This window comes from Phascolarctos cinereus, unplaced genomic scaffold, assembly GCF_003287225.1.
Source record: "Phascolarctos cinereus isolate Bilbo 61053 unplaced genomic scaffold, phaCin_HiC Scaffold_5;HRSCAF=322, whole genome shotgun sequence".
NCBI lineage: Eukaryota > Metazoa > Chordata > Mammalia > Diprotodontia > Phascolarctidae > Phascolarctos > Phascolarctos cinereus.
Window position 1 is genome coordinate 235,933,382 of NW_027555958.1, and position 22,860 is coordinate 235,956,241.

Below are 22,860 nucleotides of genomic sequence, written 5' to 3' on the forward strand. Positions count from 1 at the left end.
CAAATACCACAGGTCTTTTTTTTTTTTCACAAATTGCTAACCAGACATGCCTCCCTATTCTGTACTTAGGGAACTGATGTTTAGACATAAGCATAGAACTTTACATTAACCCATTTTAATTTTCATTTTATTAGATTCATCCTCTCATTTTGGCTTATTAAATTTTTTTGAATCCTTCATAAATTTGGAATCAGCTGACCTCCCTTCATATCCCTACTCAAATACCTACTAGCTGTATGATTATAGTCAAATTACTTAACCTCTCAGAGTATGTTTGTTCATCTGTAAAACAGAGATAATACTTGCACTAGTAGAAGCAGCCTGGTGTAGTATTTAGGGTTCAATTTCCAATCCACACACTGGCTGTGTTACCTTGGGGAAGTCACTTAACATCTCAGTGTCACAGATTGGACTTAAGGCTATAAATTGTAGGGAAGTTTTTAGTCTCTATTTGCAATTGGAATTTTCTCAAGGAGAGTTCACCATACCAGTGAAATCACAGGTCTGGACCAAAAAAAATTGTACTGCCACAATGTTGTTGTGAGAAAAGGACTTTGCAAACTTTAAAGTACTTTATCATCATCATCAAAGTTATTATTCAAGTCAGGCAAATGACTAAAAGAGCACATATCCAACCTGAAATCCATCCCTATGAGTAAGTGGTAAACATTTTCAATGACTATGAAATAAAAAAATTGATTTAATTTGTTTTGGAAATTGTTGCTCATTATTTTGAGTATTCTGAAGTTCAATCTTATTTGGAAGAAAGAGAAAATTCAGTCTACAGGAAACATGTGGGTTATATTACAGTCTGGCAGTTCTGAATATTGAGAGAAAAGTAATAAGAAAAGGTAGCTCACCACATAGGAAATACTAATGTTTCTTCAATGTGCATTCCAGCAAAAATCCAGAAAATGAAAAAAGCTGGTGAAGCCATCATTTTCCTGAGACTTTACAGTTGTTCTTTTTAAAAATTTTTAGAGAAAAAAGAGAAGAGCTTTATTTGTTTACCTGAGACTAAAGTAATACTAGACTATTCTTTTTTTTTTAACTTTTCTTTCCTCTTTTTCCCTTTTCCTCTTTTAACATTGACCTATTAAATTCCTTATCATGACATGTAGGAAGAGGTCTCCTTGGGTTCTGTCCTTTGAACCCTTTAGGATAATATATGGTTGGGAGGAGAATTTTAAGAATTTTAATTGTAAGAGAGAGGAAGATATAGATATACATCAATATATAGATGCACATACATATATTATATCTTCTTCTCTTTTCCCCACTTTAGATAAGACTAAAACCTAAAGAGTCTTCTCAACTTTTGCAGTCTCTCACTATCTATTGTTCAGTCAAGCTGCGAACTTTTTCCTAGATAAAGCTGCACCTGGTACTGAGTTTAACAACTTATATGACCCAAAGAAAGCCATTTGACCTCTCTGGTTTTCATTTTCTTTATTTGTAAAATGAAGACAATAATATTTGTACTATTTACCTTGGGGTTGTTCAGAGGAAAATATTTGTAAACCTTAAAGGAAAGTATAAATTTGTATTATTATTATTATCATTGTCACATTATTTTTACTACTAAATTAAGTGTTGAAATGGGTCAAGCTGAAACTATTATTTTCACCAACTTAGAAGATCTTAAGGTCCTATCTGGTAGGTCAATAACCAGTATTTGGTCAGGGTTGAGCAGACACATTTACCAAGGACAGGAATCTCTTTTTTGAGAAAATTTTCTTGGTGGAGTTGTAGTCACTCATTTCTGGCTTATATTAAGTACCACTACACGAACACTTCCTTAAACAAAAGTTACCACTGGAGCCTCATTATTGTATAATAGAATCACAAAAACCTATAATTTCAGCGTGGTAAAGGAGCTCAGCAGCCACTAAGTCTAACTCATACCCCCAAAAGAATCTACTCTCCCATGTATCTGAGAATTGGGTACCCAGCCTCTTCCTGAAGATCTCAAATGAAAGGGAACCTGCTACATCCAAAGACAGACCATTCAGCTTTGGAATAGCTTTGCTGGTTATCAAGTTTTTCATGATAACAAGCTTAAATTTGCCTTCTTGTGATTTCCATCCATCAATCCTTATTCTGCCCTCTAGGACCCAGAAGAATGAGTAAGAACAAGTCAAACACTTCTTCAACAGCCCTTCACATACTTGAAGACAACTATCATATTTCCCTTGTGTTTTCTTTTTTCCAGGCTAATAATGCCTAGTTCTTTGATTTTTTCTTCTTTGGGCATAGACTTAAAGCTCTTTACCTTCTTGGCTGGCCTCTTGAAGACATTTTCCAAATTATGATGTCCTTCCTGAACTGCAGCACCCAGAACTGAATACCATAATCCAACTGTAGTCTGACCATGAAGACCTTTTTTTCATTCTTCCTAACTACTAGTGCCTCCCACTATTCCATCTTATTTTATTCATTTTACATACATTCATTTAGATATATGTTTTAGTAATAGATTAAAAGCTGCTTGAGAGCAGGGACCTATTTGTTAGTCTTTAAGCCTCAGTGCCTAATAGCGTGCACATAGCAGGCACTTGATAAGCACTTATTGGTTTTTGATTAACCAAGGCATCATAGAATGGTTATATCTTTTTGTTCCCCATGGCTTTAACTGTTTTAATGCAACTCAACATCAATATGTTTCTGACTTCTCAATCATACTATTGATTTCTATTGATCATTCAGTTCCCTAAATCCCCCAATTCTTTTTTGGACACACTTCTTTCTAAACACTCCCATCTTGTACTTGTGAAATCAATTTTTTTAACCCAGTGTAAGACTTTATATTTATACTCATTAAGTTTGACCTTACTAGATTCAGCCCAGTGTCCCAAAGCTGTAAAGGTACTTTTGTATCCTAAGTCTGCAAAAAGAGAGTTAACCATCATTCTCATCTTCACTGCATTCTTGTGTTTCTCTTGAAAGTTGTCCCAGTTGATCACTGACCATTTTGGTTTGATGAGTGATAGATTATCTAGGTAGTCCAATATTAGGCAGTATTTACAATCATGGAATTGTAAATGTGGATGGGACCTTGTAGATAATTCCAAGTTGTTATTTTTTCCTTGTCAAATTGTTGTATAGTTACTTAACTGCAGATGTGTTCTAATCTGATAGGCTTCAAGTTCCTTGGAAGCAGGGACTCTTTTTTTCTTTTTTTCTTCATGTCCCTAGGACCTAACATAGTCCTTTACATGTATCTATCACTCAATAAATGTTTGTTCAGTTAGATTAAATTTTCCTTTCCTTACTTCCTTTATTTAACAGTTGAGAAAACTCAAATTCAAATAGGTGAAGAATTTTAACCAAAGCCATTTTGTTAATGAAAATAAAACTTAAGGTCTCCTAATTCCCAGGCCATTATTCTCCGTATTCTGTACATTCTGTACCCTATACCCTCTCTAAGTCTTCTTTCTTCAAGTCTTGTGAATAGACTACCCAAGACCATGGGCCACAAAGTTTAATCTATTAATATTAGGGGGGAACTAGTCATAATATATTTCAAGAAGTTCATCTTTTAAAAAAACTTATTGATTTTTAGTTTTCAGCATTCAGTTCCATAAGATTTTGAATTTTAAATTTTCTCTCCTTCCCTCTTCTCTTCCCCACCCCCAGATGTCATACAATCTGATATAGGCTCTACTTATACATTAATATTAAGCATATTTTCCCACTAGTTATGATGTAAAGAACAATTAGAACTAATGGGAGGAACCACGACAATGAAGCAGTAAAACAAAACAACAAAAGAAAAGGAGAGCAAATAGCATGTTTCCATCTGCATTCAGACTCCAGTGTTCTTTCTCTGGATGTAGATAGCATTTTCCATCATGAGTCTTTTGGAGCTGTCATAGATCCTTGCATTTCTGAGAAGAGCTAGGTCTATCAAAGTTAATCGTTGAGCAATGTGGCTTTTACTGTGTACAATGTTCTCCTGGTTCTGCTCACTTCACTCAGCATCAGTTCTGGGTTTTTCTGAAGTCCACTGGCTAATTTTTTCTTATAGCACCATAGTATTCCATTATATTCATATACCACAACTTGTTCAGCCATTCCCCAATTGGTGGACATCACTTCAGTTTCCAGTTCTTGGCTACCACAAAGAGTTGCTACAAATATTTTTGTAGGTATGGGTCCTTCCTTTCCCGTTTTTATGATCTCTTTGGGGTATATATCTAGAAGAGGTATTGGTGAGTCAAAGAGTATGCAGAGTTTTATAGCCCTTTGGGCATAGTTCATCTTAGTTCAAGAAGTTCATCTTAAGCAAATTTACCAAGTTACTAGATATCTTCCGTACATGCCCACATGACACAGAAATATTCTGTCTTTATGAAGAACAAGAAAATGGCAAGGAGAAGAGGAGCAGACATGTTCAATAACTGAAATGAAAGTAAGTTACTCATTGAGGATCCTGCAGTGGTGGAAGTAAATAAAGTTTTTCATGTATCTGTCACAAATATAAATGGTTATTTCTATTTTCTGTAAGACCTGGCAATAGGACAAATCACACTGAGGTTGTTGTTGCATTAATGCCAGTGTTCTTAATTTTCATTTATCATTTACTTACATTTTATATATAATATTTTATCATATAAATAGTTTAAGTATTACTCATTATAAGTATTTATTTATTTATTCATCCTGTAATTTGTTTGTTTGTTTCTTACATTGTCCTATTGACCATGTCTTACAGAAAAGAAAAATAACCATTTACTTTTGTGACAGAGGCATGGAGAACTTTATTTACGTCCACCACTGCAGGATCTAAACTAGTAACTTACTTTTGATCACTTCTGCCTCTTAGTTTTTATTTTTTTAGTATCCATTTAAAAAAAATTTTGAGTTCCAAATTCTCTCCCTCCTTTCAATCCCTCCCACACCCATTGAAAAGGCAAACAATATGATATCCATTATACATATGAAGTCATGCAAAACATATTTCCATATTAACCATGTTGAAAAAAGGAAGAACAATAAAGTGAAAAAGAAGTAGCTTCAATCTGTATTTAGTTCATCAGTTCTCTAGCTGGAAATAGATAGCAAGTATCATCGTGCGTCTTTTGGAATTGTTGTGCATCATTGAATGATCAGAGTAGTCAAGTCCTTCACAGTTGATTATCATTACAGTGTTGTTGTTACTGTGTACAGTGTTGTTTTGGTTCTGCTCACTTTGCATAAGTTCATATAAGTCTTCCCAGTTTTTTCTGAAACCACCCCGTAAGCTTTCTTAGAGCACAGTAGTGTTCTGTCACAATTGTTCAGCCATTCCCCAATTGATGGACATCCCCTCAATTTCTAATTCTTTACCACTACAAAAAAGAGCTAATTCCAATATGTTGGCATCAGCATTAACCAAAGGTACTTTGTCAGTAACTAGAGGTCCTTGATTTGCTAAGCAAAATAGTCTAGTAGTTCTGATGAACTGAGTAGGCCATATTATGTTTGATCATACTATAAATTGAGTTAAGTGTTAAATCCTATGCCCTGAAGCATGCTTCTGTAATAAGCCATTGTAGGGCATCAGCGAATCCTAGATATCTGTAAATAAAGCATGCTTTTTAGAAAAGATGGAAGCCATTCTGCTACTAGAATTTTTGAATAAGAGTAATGATTTGTGTTTTTTTTAATCTTTCACAATGTATAAGTTTATTTCTTTATAGTAACTTTTTTAGTCTGGAAAGTGAAAAAATGGTGTATTATACAGTTCTGAAGTTCAACTAAATTGGCTGTTCCTAAGTGTATATTGACTTTTTATGTATATATGGAACCAATAAAGAATAGACTAAAGTTGCTTGTAATCATGGGTGTTGGCCATTAAAAAAATCTTTATACATATGGTAACTGGCAACTTGAAAGTGTCACGAATTTAAAATGTAAACCATGCTGAGAGAGAGAGAGAGAGAGAGAGAGAGAGAGAGAGAGAGAGAAAGAGAGAGAAGGGGAGAGAGAGAGAGAGAGAGAGAGAGAGAGAGAGAGAGAGAGAGAGAGAGAGAGAGAGAGAGAGAGAGAAGAGAGAGAGGGGGAGAGAGAGAGAGAGAGAGAGAGAGAGAGAAAGAACACAAGGCAGTGAGGAAGCTGCACTGATAAATTTGTCAATCTTCCTGAAAGTTGAATTGCTATTTATAGCCCTTTACATTTTTTTCCTTTTTCAATAAGGACAGCAGAAAAATGTACACAACCCACATTTCCTATTTGGAAATCTACAATGAATGTGGTTATGATCTGTTGGATCCAAGACATGAAGCCTCCAGTTTGGAAGATTTGCCGTGAGTAGCCAAACAACAAAGAGTCAGAAAAAAAAATTACTTTCAGATGTTCAGTTGTATGATTTTCTTTTAAACTTTATAAGTTTCTAGTTCCAAACTTAATTAACTAATACTAGTTAGCAGGGGTTTTCAGTAATGGTAAATGGACAGTAGTTGTAAGAGGCTGAAATACTCAAAACTGATTTCTTGGGAAAAGCTCTTCTGGATTCCATTCAAGAGAGAAGAGCAAGATATGTTTTCTGTTGAATGCTGACATGACAGTGTTTTTTTAAAGATGTTTCTGCAAGAAACTTCTTTCCTAATTTTGACCTTTTTCTCAATAAAGTATCCTGAGTAGGAAGCTATAAAAAATATGAAAGAAAAGAGCATTTGCCAAGTCTTTTCTAGAGTTGAAAATCAGGTGGTGGAATTTTCACTAATTATACAACTCTTATACACTGAAAGAGTAAATAAATGCATCAGATCTGCTTGAAGAATCTCAGTTTTGGAATAAATTTACACATACACATATACATATAGACATAGACCCTTCAGTAACCTGATGTAGCATACACATACTACTTATTTTAGTTTGTGCACAAACCAGTTATATGTTCATTGTTAACATTGTCAAATTATTTTAATGTAGTATTTTAATTTATCAAAAGTAGTCTAAAAGAATCTGATCTATTTTTGTAGTAGCCTTCCTTACTGAGTATTCCAAAGCAATCTAAAAATATACACATATACGTACATATATATATAGACATACAGTATATGTGTGTATATATGTTATATATGTATTTATATGTAGTAATCCTCTGTCAGTTACCACTTTCATTTTCTCATTCAGTGAGAAAGAAAGAAAACTATATCATTCACACCATCTTCGTAAATATTCTTTAAATAAGAAAAATAGTATGATATAGGTGAAAAAAGGATTGTATTTGGAGACAGAATATTCTATTTTATTCTTATTTCTACATGTACCACGTGACTCTGATACAGTTACTTACTTCTTTGAATCTCAAAGTATTCATCTATAAAAAAAAAATTGGTATAGTAACATTTGTACTACCTGTCTCCCAGTGCTGTTGTGAGGATCACATTTTTTTTTTGTAGCTATAAAGTGTTTATGTGTATATACACACATACATTTATATGTGTGTATGTGTGTGTGCATAATAGAATCTATCAAAATGATCATAAAAGGCAGAGGGTTTTTTTTGGGAGTAATGGGAAACAGTTTTGGCAAAGTCATCCCCTTTGATGGAAAGTAGTGAATGTCAGGCTGTGATGTTTGAACTTGATCCAGTATGACATAGGAAGTCATTGTAAGGCTTTTAAACAAAAGAGTGACATACTTGCAGTGATATTGAAAGAAATTTAAACTTTGTTTAAGATAGACTGTAGCAAAGAGGAACTGAAGTTCAGCAGGATGACTAGATATGCAGCTATTTCAATAATCCAAATACAGGCTGCTTGGTACTATCAGGTTGTCCTAATGGAAAAAAAAAGAGGGGGGGGATTCATCTAATAGATGCTACAGTGAAAAAATTCATAGGACTTGCTGGCTGTTTGGCTAATAAAAGAGAGAAGAGCCGAAGATGAGCCAAAGAGTAAAAAAAAACTCTTTGGTTTTGATCTTGGAGAACAGAGAGAATCATTGCATAATTGTTAGAAAAGAAGATATTTGCAAATTCATTGAGGGTGAGTAATTTGGTTTTAGATATGTTATCTTCAAAGTGATGTTGGCCCATAAATACCTGAAAGTGTGAGACTGAAGTTTGGATCTAGACTGGAATCAGTTAACAAACATTTATTAGATATACATTTGAGCATCATTAGCAAAGAAATGAGGAAACCATTAGAGTGGCTAAGTTTTTGAGTGTAGAAGAAGAGGAAAATATTTTTAAGAATTGTCTTGTAGTTGTCCATAATTAAAGAGTGGGATAAATGAGAGAAGTCAGCAACAGAGACAAAGATGGAAAAGTAGGAGAAAAACCAGGAGACTCCTTTGCCATAGAAATCAAAGGAGTCAAGGATTTCAAGAAAGAGCGTGCTAGGCATGCTTTTAGAACTGTGATTCTTCATCTTTGGTCCAGATTCATATGGTCTGTAATTTAAAAGGGGGAAAAATTCATCTTTATTTTCATTAACCTCTAAATGAAATTGAACATTTTACTTTGATTATTTAAAAACATAATTCTGAGAAGGGGTTCATAGGCTTCATCAGACTGCTAAAGCATCCCATGACATACACACCCCTAATGTAGAGGAAATTTAAGCTGAAGTACCCTTCAACTCAAATTCTATAATTCTGTGACTCTGCATAATTAATTTTTATCAAATATAGCTGTATCAAATACTATTTATTGAATAAGAATGAGAAACAATCACTGTCTTTTGCTACAAAGGACTATGGAGTATATTCATTCATTCAGCAATCATTTATTAGGCACCTGCTGTATTCTAGGCAGGTAGTGAGAAATAGTGGAATGACAACTGTTCTCAGCACCAGGAAAACCTGGGTTCAAGTCCATTCTCTGGCACATAACCTCTCAGTGCCCCTAGGTAATTCTCTAAGATTCTGAATTGCAGAAATGGTGTCAATTTGCATTGGTGGAGAGAATTTAACTCAGCTGGAATTCCCTATACTAATGAGATCACGTGTCTAGTCCAAGGGGAAAAATAAAAGCCAAATACTGTGCTATAGATATGAAGCCAAAAACTAATTAGTCCCTTCTTTCAAGGAATTTACATTCTTTGGGGGAATTGGGAGGAGGGAGAAATAGTATTAACATAGATAAATGAGTAGCGAGTATATGCAAAGTAATTTTTTTAAAAAAAGAAGAGTGGACTCTAATAGCTGGGAGGATGGGACAGGCCTTGAGAGAAGTTAGGGATTTTACAAAGTGCAGGTCGGGAACAGGGTAGGGGAAAGGAGTGGAAGAGAAAGGAGATCATTCTAGCCATGGAGGATAATATGTGAAAAGACTTCTTTGTACGCAAAAGATGGAAGGTTGTATGGAAAGATCAGAAAATAGAGAATGAGGAGTCCTGAGTTCCACATTTGGTTCTGCCGTTCACTGGCTATATGGCCTTGAGCAGGTCTCTTCAGTTCTCTTGGACCTGATCTCTTTTGGATCAGGTGATTCTTTAGGGACCTACAAGATCTCAAGTTGGTGGTTCTGTGATTAATGATTTTGAAGAGATTAGCTGTTACTTTGGACCTTGCCAATCTTCTACTTCAAGAAACTATATGAAAATGAGGGAGTTTGTTAGATACACTCTGGATGGATTTATGGTAATATTAGAAAGGGCACCAAATTGGGAGTCAAGTGACTGCATGACACTGACAACTCACTTCACTTCTTTGGCTCTCAGGTTTTTCATCTCTAAAATGAAAGAATTGGACTTGATAATTCCTAAGTTTTCTCATTACTCTAGCTATCATAGTCTATGGTTCAGTGTTTCTTTGATTCTAATGATAGTAGTAAATATCTGACTTTTTTAAAACTGATTTAAAAAATTTTTTTAGGTAAGGCAGCTAGATATCAGAGTGGATGGAATGCTGGAACTGGAGTCAGGAAGATCTAAGTACAAATCCTGACTCAGATACTTTCTAGCTGTGTGACCCTGGGCAAGTCACTTAGCTTTTGTTTGCCTTAGTTTTCTCATCTGTAAAATAGAGATAGTGCCTACCTCTCTGGGTTATTGTGAGGATAAAATAAGGTAGTATTTGTAAAGTGCTCTGCAGACCTTAAAAGCTCTATGTAAGTGCTAGTTATCGAGTAAAAATATTTTTAAAAAAATAATCTGTCCCTGCAATTTCCTGTTCTGCTGAGCAACAAGATAAAAACAAATCTCTAAATATATATTTACATAGTCAGCAAAGCAAATGACCACATTTGCCATTTCAAGAAGTATATGTGTCTTTTTACATTTTAATTTCATTGCCTCTGTCCAAAGGTGAGTGGTGTATTTCATCCTAATTGCTTTGGACTCATGGTTGAGCATTGTGTTGATTAGGGTTCTAAAGTCTTTCAAAAAGCCATTTTTCTCATAATGTCATCTTTATGTAAATCATTTTCCTAGTTTGTTCATTTTTCTCTGCATCAATTCATAAAAATCTTCTCATTTTCCTTTGAAATTGTCCATTTCATCATTACTTATGTCACAATAATATTCCATTATTCACTCACGACTCACTGTGTTGCTGAAAGAAGATGGAGAAAATCATGCAACTATTCTGATTGGATCCATTACAAATTTGTCACACAACCACAACTGGGCTCTCATTGCTGCTAGGCAATCATATTATACCTCCATCATCACCTCACTAGCCCACTCTCTACAATGACTCTTCCTAACTTTTTCATCCCTCCTCAAAGTTCCCATGGCTCCTTCTTCCCCACCTTCTCAGCTGAGAAACTTGACTCATATTACAGAACAAATTGAAACCATTCACCATTAACTCTCCCTTCTCCATTCTTTCTCATCTCCCAATCCCTCAGATGCCTTCTGCCACTATCTCTTCCTTCACTCCTGTCTTACATAATGAAGTGACCTTACTCCTTACCAGGGCTAAACCCTCTACATGTTCAAGTGATCCCATTCTATCCCATCTCCTCCAACAGACTACCTCCTTTGTCATTCCCACTCTATCAGTTATTTTCATTCTCTCACTGTCTACTGGTTCATTCCCTACTACCTGCAAGTGTGCCCATGACACCTCCCTCCAGAAAAAATCCTTCCTTGATCCTCCATCCCTTCTGTCATCTTATATCTCTTCTGCCCTTTGCAGCTAAACTCCTCAAAAAGACTGTCTACAATTAACAACCCACCAGTCCTTCTCAGTCTCCTTTGCTGGATCCTCCTCCAGATCATGCCCTCTAACTGTAGGTGTCCCTTGGGCTCTGTTGTGGGCTCTCTATTTGTCTATCCTTATGTTATTTCGCTTGGGGATTTCATTAGCTCCCATGGATTTAATTATCATCCTTATACTGATGCTATCAAATCTATCTTTCTGGCTCCAACTCTCTGCTGACCTCCAATCTCACATCTCCAACTGCCTTTCAGACATCTTAAACATCTCAAACTGGATGTCCAGTAGACATCTTAAACTCAATCCAAAATGGAACTTACTGTCTTTCCCCTAAACCTTACCCTACTCCCTCCTACTTTCCCTCTTACTGTAGGGGGCAACACCATCCTCCCCGTCCTTCCAGCTTGCAACCTAGGACTCATCTTGGACTTTTCACTATCTTTCAGCCCCCCTATCCAAGCTGTTTTCAAGGCTTATTGATTTCACCTTTGTAACATCTCTAAAATACAGTCCCTTTCCTAACACTGCCACTGCTCTGGTATAGGCTCTCAACACCTCATGCATGGACCACCGTGATAGCCTGCTGGTGCTTCTGCCTGCCTCAAGTCTCTATCCACTCCATTCCATCCTTTATCCAGCCACTACAGTGATTTTTCCTGAAGTGTAGGTCTCATTGTGTCATTCCCCTACCCAATAAATTCCATTGGCTCCCTATTGCCTCCAGGATCGAATACAAAATCCTAAATTCGAAATTCAAAGACTTTCATAGCCTAGGCCCCACTTGCTTTTCCGTTCTTCTTATACTTTATGACACTGGCCTCCTGGATGTTCCAGGAATAAGACATTCCACCTCTCAGCTCTATCTACTTTCTTGGCTGTCCACCATGCCTGGAATCTCTCCCTCCTCTGTTCCACTTGTCAACCTCCCTGGCTTCCTTTAAGTCCCAGCTGAAAACTCATCTTTTAATGGGAGTCTTCCCGAACCCAGCCTAATCGTAATTCCTCCCCTTTGTTATTTATTTCCTATTTATCCTATCCTGTCTTTACCTTTCTTTGTGTATAGATTTGTCTGTATGTTGTCTCCTCCATTAGACTGTAAGTTCCTTGAGGGCAGGGTCTATCTTTTGCTTTATCCCCAGCACTTAGTAAGGTGTCTGTCACATAGAAGGTGCTTAATAAATGTTTCATGATATTGATAATAACACTATATTCTTATGCCAAAATCTGTTTAACCATTTTTTGATAGGATAGCCCTTTAGTTACATGTTAGTGACTACAAGAATAGCTGCTATAAATATTTTTGCATATTTAGATCCTTTTCTTCTTTTATTTTTTTAGGGGAATAGACCATATAGTGATATGGGGAGGTTATAAAGGATATTCTTGGTTTGATAACTTTCTGGGCATAGTTACAAATTGCTTTCCATGGCTAGACCAGTTCATAGCTTCACCAATAGTGTACTAATCTGCCCTTTCCCCCACAGCCCATCTAACACATATAATTTTTCTCTTTTGTTATCCTTTAGGTGCCATATAAATGCTAGCTATTATTGTTGTTGTTGTCATTGTCGTTTTCATTGTTGTCATATTTATTAGTTTCTTGTGTATCTTGGATATGAGATCTTTATTAGAGAAACTCATTGCCAGTCTGATGGGTAAAATGTAAAACATCAAAGTTGCTTTAATTTGCATTTCTCTAATTATTAGTGATTTAGGACATTCTTTTATATGATTGTTGATAGCTTGGATTTATTCGTTTGCAAACTTCCTGTGTATATCCTTTGATATGGATATCTATTTGCCTATTTGGGGATAGCACTTAGTCTTAGAGATTTGAATCAGGTGGCACAGAAGATAGAGTACTGAACCTGAAATCAGGACAACCTGAGTCCAAATTCAGACTTAGACTTGTACTAGCTTTGTGACCTTGGGCAAGTCACCTAACCTCTGTTTGCCTCAGTTTACTCATCTCTAACATGGGGATGATAGTAGCACCTACCTCCCATGGTTGTGGTGAGGATCAAACAAGATAATATTTGTAAAGCTCTTAACATAGTAACTGACATATAATAAGCACTTTCTAAATACTGGCTATTATTATTGTTTTTATCACCATCATCATCCTCATTAATAGCTTCTTATGTATCTTGGATATGAGCTCTTTATCAGAAAAACTTGCTGAAAAGATTTTTTTTATTTCCCTACTTCCATTCTAATCTTTACATTGATTTTATTTGTGTAAAAACTTTTAAATTTTATGCAATCAAAATTGTCCGTCTTATTTTGTATGATCCTATTACTTGTTTCGTTAAGAGCTCTTCCCGTATTCATAAATCAGAAAGATAATTTCTTCCTTGCTCCTCTAATTTGCTTATGATGTAACTTAATATTTAGGTCACATATCTACTTAGAGCTTATCTTGGTATTTTATGTTGGACTAAATCTAACTTATGCCAGACAGCAATCCAATTTTTTCATTAATTTTCATCAAATAGTCCTTCGTTCAATTACTAGGAACTTTGGATTTATCAAACATCTTCCTACTACTCTATTTGTGTGCTTCTGTACGTTGGGTACCTAATCTGTTCCAGTGATCGACCTGTTTTTTTTTTAACTAGTACCAAATTGTTTTAATGATTACTGCTTTGTAGTAAAATTTGAGATCTGGTACTGATAGACCTTCTTTCCCATTTGTTTTTCATTATGAATTTCACTATTTTTTTCTAGCTCTATGAAGTATTCTTTTGGGAATTTGAATGGTATAGCACTCAACAAGTAAATTAATGTAGGCAGTGTTGTCATTTTTTTTTTAATACTGGCTTAATCTACCTATCAACAATTAATGTGCCTCCAATCATTTAGGATTTGTCTTTATTTCTTCAAAGAGTGTTTTGTGGTCAAATTTATATAGTCCCTGGGTGAATTTTGGAAGACATTCTCCCAAGTAGTTTATATCTTCAGTAGTTATTTTTAATGGAATTTCTCTTTATGGCTCTTTTTATTGGATTTTGTTGGTTCTGTTTAGGAATGTTGAATATTTGTGTGGATTTATCTTGTATCCTGCAACTTTGCTGAGGTTATTATTTCAAATAATGTTCAATGATTCTCTGGGTTTGTCTAAGTAGACCATTATATCATCTGCAAAAAAAAAAAAAAAGGTAATTTTTTTCTATGTTTATTTCTTCAGTTTCTTTTTCTTGTCTTATTGTTCTAGTTAATAGTTCTAGCACTATGTTAAATAATAGTGGTAATAAGAGGTATCCTGGCTTTATATTAGACCTTATTGGTAAGGCCTTTAACTTTTCTTTATTTCATATAATGTTTGACCTTGGAATTTACATAATTACTATTGACTGTATTAAGGAAATGTCCTTTTATTCTTATGATTTCTAGCGTTTCTAATAGAAATGAATGTTGGGTTTTGTTGAAAGCATTTTTATCATTTATTCATATAATCATAAGGTTTTCAATTATTTAGATTATTAATATGATATAGTCTTCCTTATTTTGAATCAATAATACATTCCTGGTATAAACCCAACTTCATTATAATGTATAGTGTGTAGTGTAATTGTAATGTATAGTATATAGTATAATAATATATAGTGTATAATCTTTCTAATATTTTGTTTTAGCCTACTTGCTAACATTTTATTTAAGTTTTGGATTTAATGTTCTTCTACAGATATTGGTCTATAGTTTTCTTTCTCTGCTTTGTCTCTCCCTGTTTTAGATATCAAGAACATATTTGTGTTGTAGAAAGACACTAAAAAGAAACATTTAAAGGATAATTAATTTAAATATTATATAAACTATTTTCAAAAATAAGTAAAGGCATCCTACCAAATTCCTTCTATGACACAAATGTGGTCTTTATATCTAAACCAGGGAAAGTTAAAACAGAAATAAAACTGTAGACCAACTACTCTAATGAATATTGATGCAAACATTTTATATAAAATATCAGCAAGGAGACTAAAAGGAAAGCCAAATCGAATAAAATGGGCAGAACCAAGAGATTTCATTGTAGAGAAATTTGTGCCTAATTGAAAGAGCTGAGAAGTAGTGACACCTATGAGGGTGAGTAAAAGGGAGTCACACTGCCCTGCTACATATAGATACACTGTACTGTAACTTTTAGTTAAATTTTGTCAACAAAAGCTAAAAACAATGTTATCCCTTCAACTAGTGAGTATTTAAACATGTCCATTTTTTATCTGGCCAAGAGTGAGCTAATGTTTTTCTTGTAGTGGTCTGGTATTATTTTGGACTTAAGTCTACTGGAGTTATATCTAATACTTTTGCTGCCACCATGTCTTCCCACTCCCAGGCAAATGACATGAGCTAAGAAATGCTAGATAATGAAACATCTAGAGCAGGGTGGGGAACCTATTTCTATGAAGCCACACATGGCTCTCTAAGTCCTTGGGTGTGGCTCTTTGACTGAATACAAACTTCACAGAACAAATCCCCTCAATAAAAGGATTTGTTCTGTAGAACAGTCAAAAGACCATACCCAAGGACCTAGAATGCCACAGGTGGCCTCGAGGCCACAGGTTCTCCACCGTTGATTGAGAGTATAAGTTCCTTCTCCCTTCCTCCCTTTTTCTCTTCCTTCCTTCCTTCTTTTCTTCCTTCTTTCCCCCTCTCTCTCTATATGGACACACACACAGATCTATAATGGCACACATTTGCAAACACATAGAATGTATTTTGCAAACTATATATATGTATGTATATATACACATTTATGTATATATACATATACCTTTGTCTAAGCTCTTTGTGAATATCTTAAAGCTCTATATAAATATTACCCCCTATATATGTATATAATACATACATATACATATAATGTTTACAATGAATCCGTTCTGTATTCAGCAATTTAAGTTGAAAATAGGATTTTATTTTTAACAGCTCTCCATGTCACATGCTATATAAAGAGGATGCAATTTGAATCTAAGTATGTGTCATGAGGTAATAAGAGTATAACTAATCTTGGTCCTGAAGAAAATAGTCACTTTATTATATCATATACTTAGTACATACTCTATTTTTAAGGCAGCATACAAACCTTTTCAGTTCCAAGGATCATCCTAACAGCATCCTTAGGGATGTGATTAAACTTTATATTGCTGCATAACTATTGATTTTTTTTTGTACTTTGCTTTTAACTGAAATGTGTTACCAAAAGTGAAAGTTACCTATTCCCTTGTTGAATGTCTAAATCCAGTTTTTGTGTTTCCATGTAAAAGCTAATGAACTCTTTGTAGCACCCCAAGAGATCTTGTATGACTTGGGTCCTGTTTCACTAGAACTCTAACTTCTGTGGTTACTACCATTACCCTTGACCCTACCAATGCCCTGTTATCCCTGACCAATTCTACAATGAAGGAAGGAAATTTGGGGCAGTATTACATTTCTCTGAAAATTAGAAATTTGGTGGAAATGTCATTCAGCTGTGTAGCCCCTGGGGTATTAACCCACATTAACATCTATTGTGCCATCTCCCTGCCTCTCTTAAGTGTATCTGGAGAAAGAAGGGAAGAAGCATCAACAGTGTTTTTAGTCGGCCATCCTCTACTTCTTTATTTGAAATCCAAGTGTTTCTGGGTCTTCAGACTTCTTGCTCACAGTGACATAAAAGTGACTCATGACATGTAAAATGCTGGACACTCCTGCCTGTTCATCCTTTCCTGATACTTTGTGTAAATCAAACACACAATTTTCTCATTCTGTCATTCAGTCATTGACAGCAAGGATCCTCTAAGTGCCTGCTATTTGCCAGGCACTGTGCAAAGCACAGGAGATACAAAGAAATGCAAAAAAAAAAACATTGTTCTTTTCCTCAAGGAGCTTGCATTTTAATGGGTGAGACAACATGCAAAAACTGTACATACAAGAGCTACGCAGTGCAAATGGAAGGTAATCTCAGAGGGAAGGCAATAGAATATATGTAGGGATTGAGGGGTGGAGAGAGTTCCTGAAGAAGGTGGTGTTTGATCTGATCTTGAAAGAATCCAGGGAAGCCAGGAGACAGAGGTGAAGAAAGAAAGCATGCCAGGCATGGAACAGGCAATGGGCAGGGTACAGGGTCAGGAGATGGCAAGTCCTGTAAAAGGAATGGCAAGGAGAGTGTCACTGGATCTTTGATACTGAACAATAAGTAAATTTTACCGAGTATATATTAGAATATATTTCTTTCATTAGCTTGTTAACTAGCTGGTGATAACAATTGTTAGATGCTTTTATGTATGTAGCCCGTGCGTGCTCTAAGAATCCTCATCCCAATTCCCATTCTCACAAGTGAGTTCCAGAGCTAGGCTGATTCCATCTCCCTCTTAGGGTTATAAGGGTACCCCTCAGGGGTGATCTCTAATGCCATAGACTTAAGCCTGTACTGGCATTCTTCCTTCCAGTGTTGCTGAGGATCAGTTTAGTCATCCAGCCTTAAGTAGCTTTTAGAAAAGGGCGTTTACTAAGGTGGTAGGTTAAGAAGAATTTGTACAAAATTTTCTCCCACAAACCTTGTGAAGCACACTGCCTCAAGTACATATAGATTCTAGGGGAAAGTGATCTCAAACTTTAAAGTGTGGTAAAGAGGTAACACAGATCTTGGTTGCCAGAATTACTTTTCTCCCATTCATGGAGTGCTCAAGAAGTTCCTCTTCGGAATGGCATAGTCCCTTTGCTGGACTCCTTGTAGAGTCATGATTCTAATCTCTTCTTGGCTGTAGGTGGTGCAGACACTGTCAGCAGCTGATCCAAGGACTCTTTTTAGGATGCTGATGGGAAGATGGAAAGTCCAACATTTTCTGCTCCTTTAAAAACTGGAAAGTTCTACACGAGTCAAAGGGAGAAAGGGGAAAGAAATTTGGTCAAGGATAGAGCAGAAGCTGAGGCCCCTTCTTCCATTCCAGGTGGTTCCTTCTCAGAAATGTGCTGGAAAGATGCATGTTCCAATTTCTGGAAAAGCCCTCCCATCTCAACTAGCTTGATAATTAATAGATGATTCCTGGAAGCATGACCAAGTTTACCAGCATATTGGAACAAAGTTTCTCTCTGTCATCATTTCACTTCTTCAGATGACTTTCAAAGACATTTTCACATTTAAAAGTTACTTTCTTGTAAAATAAGGTATTATTGATGACTTTGCTTTTCACATCATCATAGTTTCCTCAGTACCCTTCCATTTCTTTCCCCACAAAAAAGCAATCCCAGAGAATAAATAATATTTTTAAAGACATAAAAGGGGGAAATCAACATAACTGATTAATATATTGAAAACCCTGAAAATATGTGCAATATGCAATACTTCAAGGCCTCCCCCTCTGCAAAGGGGTGGAATGAGAGCGTCTTATCTTTTTTTTTTTGTGAGCCTTGCTTGTTCTTGATACTTTTGCAAAGTTCAATTTTGATTTGTGTGTGTGTTTCTTTCCATATACACTGTTGTAGTCATCATGTTCATTATTTTCTTGGCTCTGTTTACTTCACTCTATCACTTCATATCTTTTTAGTCTGATCATCAGTTCATAAATTTTAGTCTGATGTGGGGTTTCATATTACTTTGACACCACACAATCTTTGTTGCACAGAAAATGTGCTGAATTTCTCTATTTGATTTTCTTTTTACTTTTTCATATCAATGCATCTCTGTGTGGTATTTTTGCTAGTTCAACAGAAAATAATATAATCTTCCAACTCTATCTCCTGTGAAGGTCTTAAGCTATATATTATATCTTTCCATTCCTCTCTGTATTTATCACATTCATCATTCTTCACAGCATATTAATATTCCTTTGCATTCATGTATCACAGTTTGTTTAGCCGTTCCCAATCCATCGATGGGCTTCTACTTGTTTCCAATTCTTTTCTATGACAAGAATTGTTGCAATAAATATTTTAGTAGGGACTTTCTTCTTATCAATGGCCTCCTTGGCATATAAGCCCATTAATGGAACCTCTCTCTTAAGGCTCTAAGGTGATGAACTTTTGAGTCATTTTATTTGTATAATTCCAAATTCAAAGGTCTTTTGATTAAGATACATTTTTACCTAATGAACATATCTGAGGTAAAATGGAATAGAGTAGCTTCAACTCCATCTTTACATCTGTTCTTTTTGTATTTAAATGAGACATCTTTTGAAAACTGGCCGTTATTTAAACAACAACAACAACAAAAACAGGTAAATAAGCCTAAAGTATCAAGATATAGAGATTGCATGTTACTTATTAGTTAAAGTAAAATGGAATTAATGAGTGGTTCTAAAGTTATTTGATCATTTTATTCATGATCATGATACAAAGACTCTTAGAAATTCTCAGAAAAAAAATAAGTTTAAAAAGTCCATCAGAACTGTTTGACACAGTTATTAACATTTTTCACATACCTATTGTGTACAAGAGAAGCATGATGGTGTAGGGGAACCAAGGAGATTCTGATTCAAGTCCTGCCTCTGACACTTCCAGGCAACTCTTGAGGGCCACTAGTTGTAGTGAAGGTACTGATTGTCATTATGGGGAACAGCTTTATTATCTGAGAATTTTACACACCAATGAAATCATGGGTCCCCTGCCTATCCCCTATTCTACCATGTACAAAATCCTGAGTAGATTTTATGGAGTGACGTGAATACAACTATATTATAGAGATAAAACAACTGAAGAACATTTTTATAGAGCAGCACTTATGTTGATGTTTGCTTTGTAAATAGATATTCAAGAGAGCAAGCAATAGTCTAAGTAGCAACTCAGGGAGGAAATTTGGGTAAACCCAAGTTACCTCTTCTCCCTGTCCCCATTCTATCTGATTATCCTCACTGTCCAAGATATCGTCATTGAGTCAAAAAGCATTCATTAAGTGTTTTCTATGTATTAGGCACTGTGCTAAGTGCCAGAGATACAAAGAAAGAAAGAAAAAAATCCACCAAAACAGTCCCTGTTCCCAAGGACTTAATTCTCATTGTGAATGAGAATTACTTGTAAATAAGTGGTACGTACAAGATATATACAGAGTATAAGGCAGTCTGAAAGGGTGAAGCAAAGGCACAAAGATGGAAGGTAGAATATTGTCTTCAAATAATCCTGAGGCTACCTTAATAAGCCAGTGGGCAGTGCCTGGCATATGCCTGGACTTATACCCTGACTGAGCCAGGAGTCAGAAATACCACTAGAGCAAGAGAGCTATTGAGCCTGAAATACCTGAGAAGCAAGAACCTTGAGAAAACTGGTGGGAACACTTAGAAGGCAGTGAAAAGTTGGAGGAATTGTCTGGAAGCCAACTCATCAGAGGAAGAGGTATACAGAAAGCAAGAAAAGAAATCAGTGCCTGGGATCAATCACATGTAGTTATCATCACAATTCAATTATGCTATTATTTCATTGGCACATTTCCAAACTCTTCCATTTCCTTATATAACATGTTCATAGAATGTGTTTAGGGAGTTATTTTTATCCTCAAAAGTTTGTCATAAATGCTTACTTTTAATTGATATCTGAATTTTGACTGGGTCAAATTTAAGAGGCTCCTTTGCCTAAAGAGTAGAAGCTTTGCAATCTTCTTTTTTATTATCTTTATTATTATCTTGTTTATTATCTTTATTATCTGAGCACTTTATACACCAATGAAATCATGGATCCCATGTCTATCCCCTATTCTACCACGTACAAAGTCCTGAGTAGATTTTATGGAGTGATGTGAATACAACTATATCACAGAGATAGAGCAGCACTTATGTTGATGTATGCTTTGTAAATAAATGTTCAAGAGAGCAAGCAATAGTCTAAGTAGCAACTCAGGGAGGAAATTTGGGCGAACCCGAGTTACCTCCTCCCTCTGTCCCCATTGTCTAGTAGTGCAATGGAGCTGTATTGAAAGAAACATCCCTTCATTGCCGGAAAAAAAGGATGTATTCCAGCATCCCATTGTTGGTAATCTTTTAAGGATGGCTCAGGGGTGATATTGAAGAAGGCAGGTATGACATTTGAGGTGGTAGATAGTGCATATATATAAAATTCTTAGCTCCTTCCACATAGATTTTGTTATTATAATTGTTTGGCACATTTTTAGTCTGATGTATGATTTCATATTGCTTTTGACACTGTGCAATCTTTGTAGCCCAGGAAGCATGGTGAATTTCTCTTTTTGATTTTCTTTTCATTTTTTCATATTAGTGCATCTCTATGTAGGTGCTAGTTCAACAAAATGTAATATCTTCCAACTATGTCACCTATGAAGATCTTAACCTCTATGGCCCATTTTGAAACAGTACTTTGTTTTGAAGCTAACCAAGTTTATAGCATTTTGTTCCTTGTCAATAGAGGTCCACAACCAATTGACCAAGAAGTCAATTCATTAAGCATATATGGTGTGGTCTCTACTGAATTGTAAGTTCTTTGAAGATAGGAATCATGACATAAACATCATATCTGTCCCTTTAATAAAAGTTTTTTGTATTTCATTCTTAGGCACTGTGGAATACCTAGAAATAATATAGGTTATGCCTTCCAGTTATAGCTAAGGAGATAAGATTAATATAATGCAACTACAGTGAATAAAAAAGGAACTTGAATGACATGCTATATAATATGGTACACAATAGATTTTTTTGGGCAAAACTGGGGGTACTAGTACCATGGTGGTGTCATTTATTGTAATAGAAAAATTAAGAAAAAATAATTCAAGGAAAAAAAGGTGATAAAACTCAGTTATTCATGTTGAATTATAGGGGCTGGCAAGGCACAGATATAGAGATGTTATATAGACAAATGGAGAAAACATTACAGAATCACAGACTTTGACAGTTTGAAGGGACTTTAATGGCCATCTAGACCAGTCTATGTGATTTGATATGATGACTAATAGCATCTGTTTGAAAGTCATGTGCCTTTTCTGACAAAAGATTTCATGGGAAGAGAATGGGCTAGAGAGATTTGCTTGTACAATACAGGAAGTTGACCTCATTGAAATAATTGTGGTAACTTGAAAATGTATCTTAAGTATAGTTTTGAAAAAGAAAACTGACAAACAAGAAAGAGTGCTGGAGTTGAAGTCAAATGACCTCAATTAAGATCCTGGCCCAGCTACTTACTAACTGTTTGACTGTGGGGAAGTCACTGAAATTCTTTAGAGATCTCATTTTCTTCTTCTGTAAAATAAAGAGGTTGAGCAGATGATTTCTAAAGTTCCTTCCAGTTCTAAATTTCAATGATCCTACGTGAAGATAAATTTACACAGATGTGTGAATTCCCAAAGATATCACTAAGTGGTCATTATGAAAAATCAGTAAGAAAAGTATTTATCTGGTAGTTATGTATTGTTGGTCCACAGTGTGGTCCTGACTTTACAAATCCATCCAAAATCCTTGAGGATACATGTCTAGAGTGTATCCATAATTAGCATATAATGGCTCCCAGCTGTCCATTTTGAGGTTTTTTGATAGGTAATTTTTTTTTTTGTAGCCCATTAGATTGAAAGAGCTTCCTAAAGTCACGAAAGATTATTTGAACACCTTTCTTGGGTCTCTTCTTATGTCCTTGAGCATTGCTGCATAAATTAAGTTAAACAACTGAATTTATTAAATATCCCAATATCACTTTGTCTTTAGTCACTGATAGGCTGTGTAATGTATAATGCTATTAACTCTGAAATGATGGAGTAGCTTCCGGGTCTTACTAAGTTCTTTCTAATATCTGAACCCAGCAGAGCTAAGGTTACTGATACCTAATATAACAATAAAAAAGAATTATAGTAATAATTAGAAG

The 22,860-nt window shown here is 35.3% G+C and overlaps 1 protein-coding gene across 2 annotated transcripts in view; it reads left to right on the forward strand.

The window, feature by feature from the left end:
* The window catches only part of KIF6 (kinesin family member 6), a 477,193-nt gene that overhangs the window by 97,352 nt on the left and 356,981 nt on the right, over nucleotides 1-22,860 (forward strand). For both annotated transcript variants that reach the window (XM_020999471.2, XM_020999469.2), the window contains exon 5: nucleotides 6,178-6,287. In XM_020999471.2, coding sequence (XP_020855130.1) covers nucleotides 6,178-6,287 — 110 coding nt within the window. The remainder of the gene's footprint in view (nucleotides 1-6,177; nucleotides 6,288-22,860) is intronic.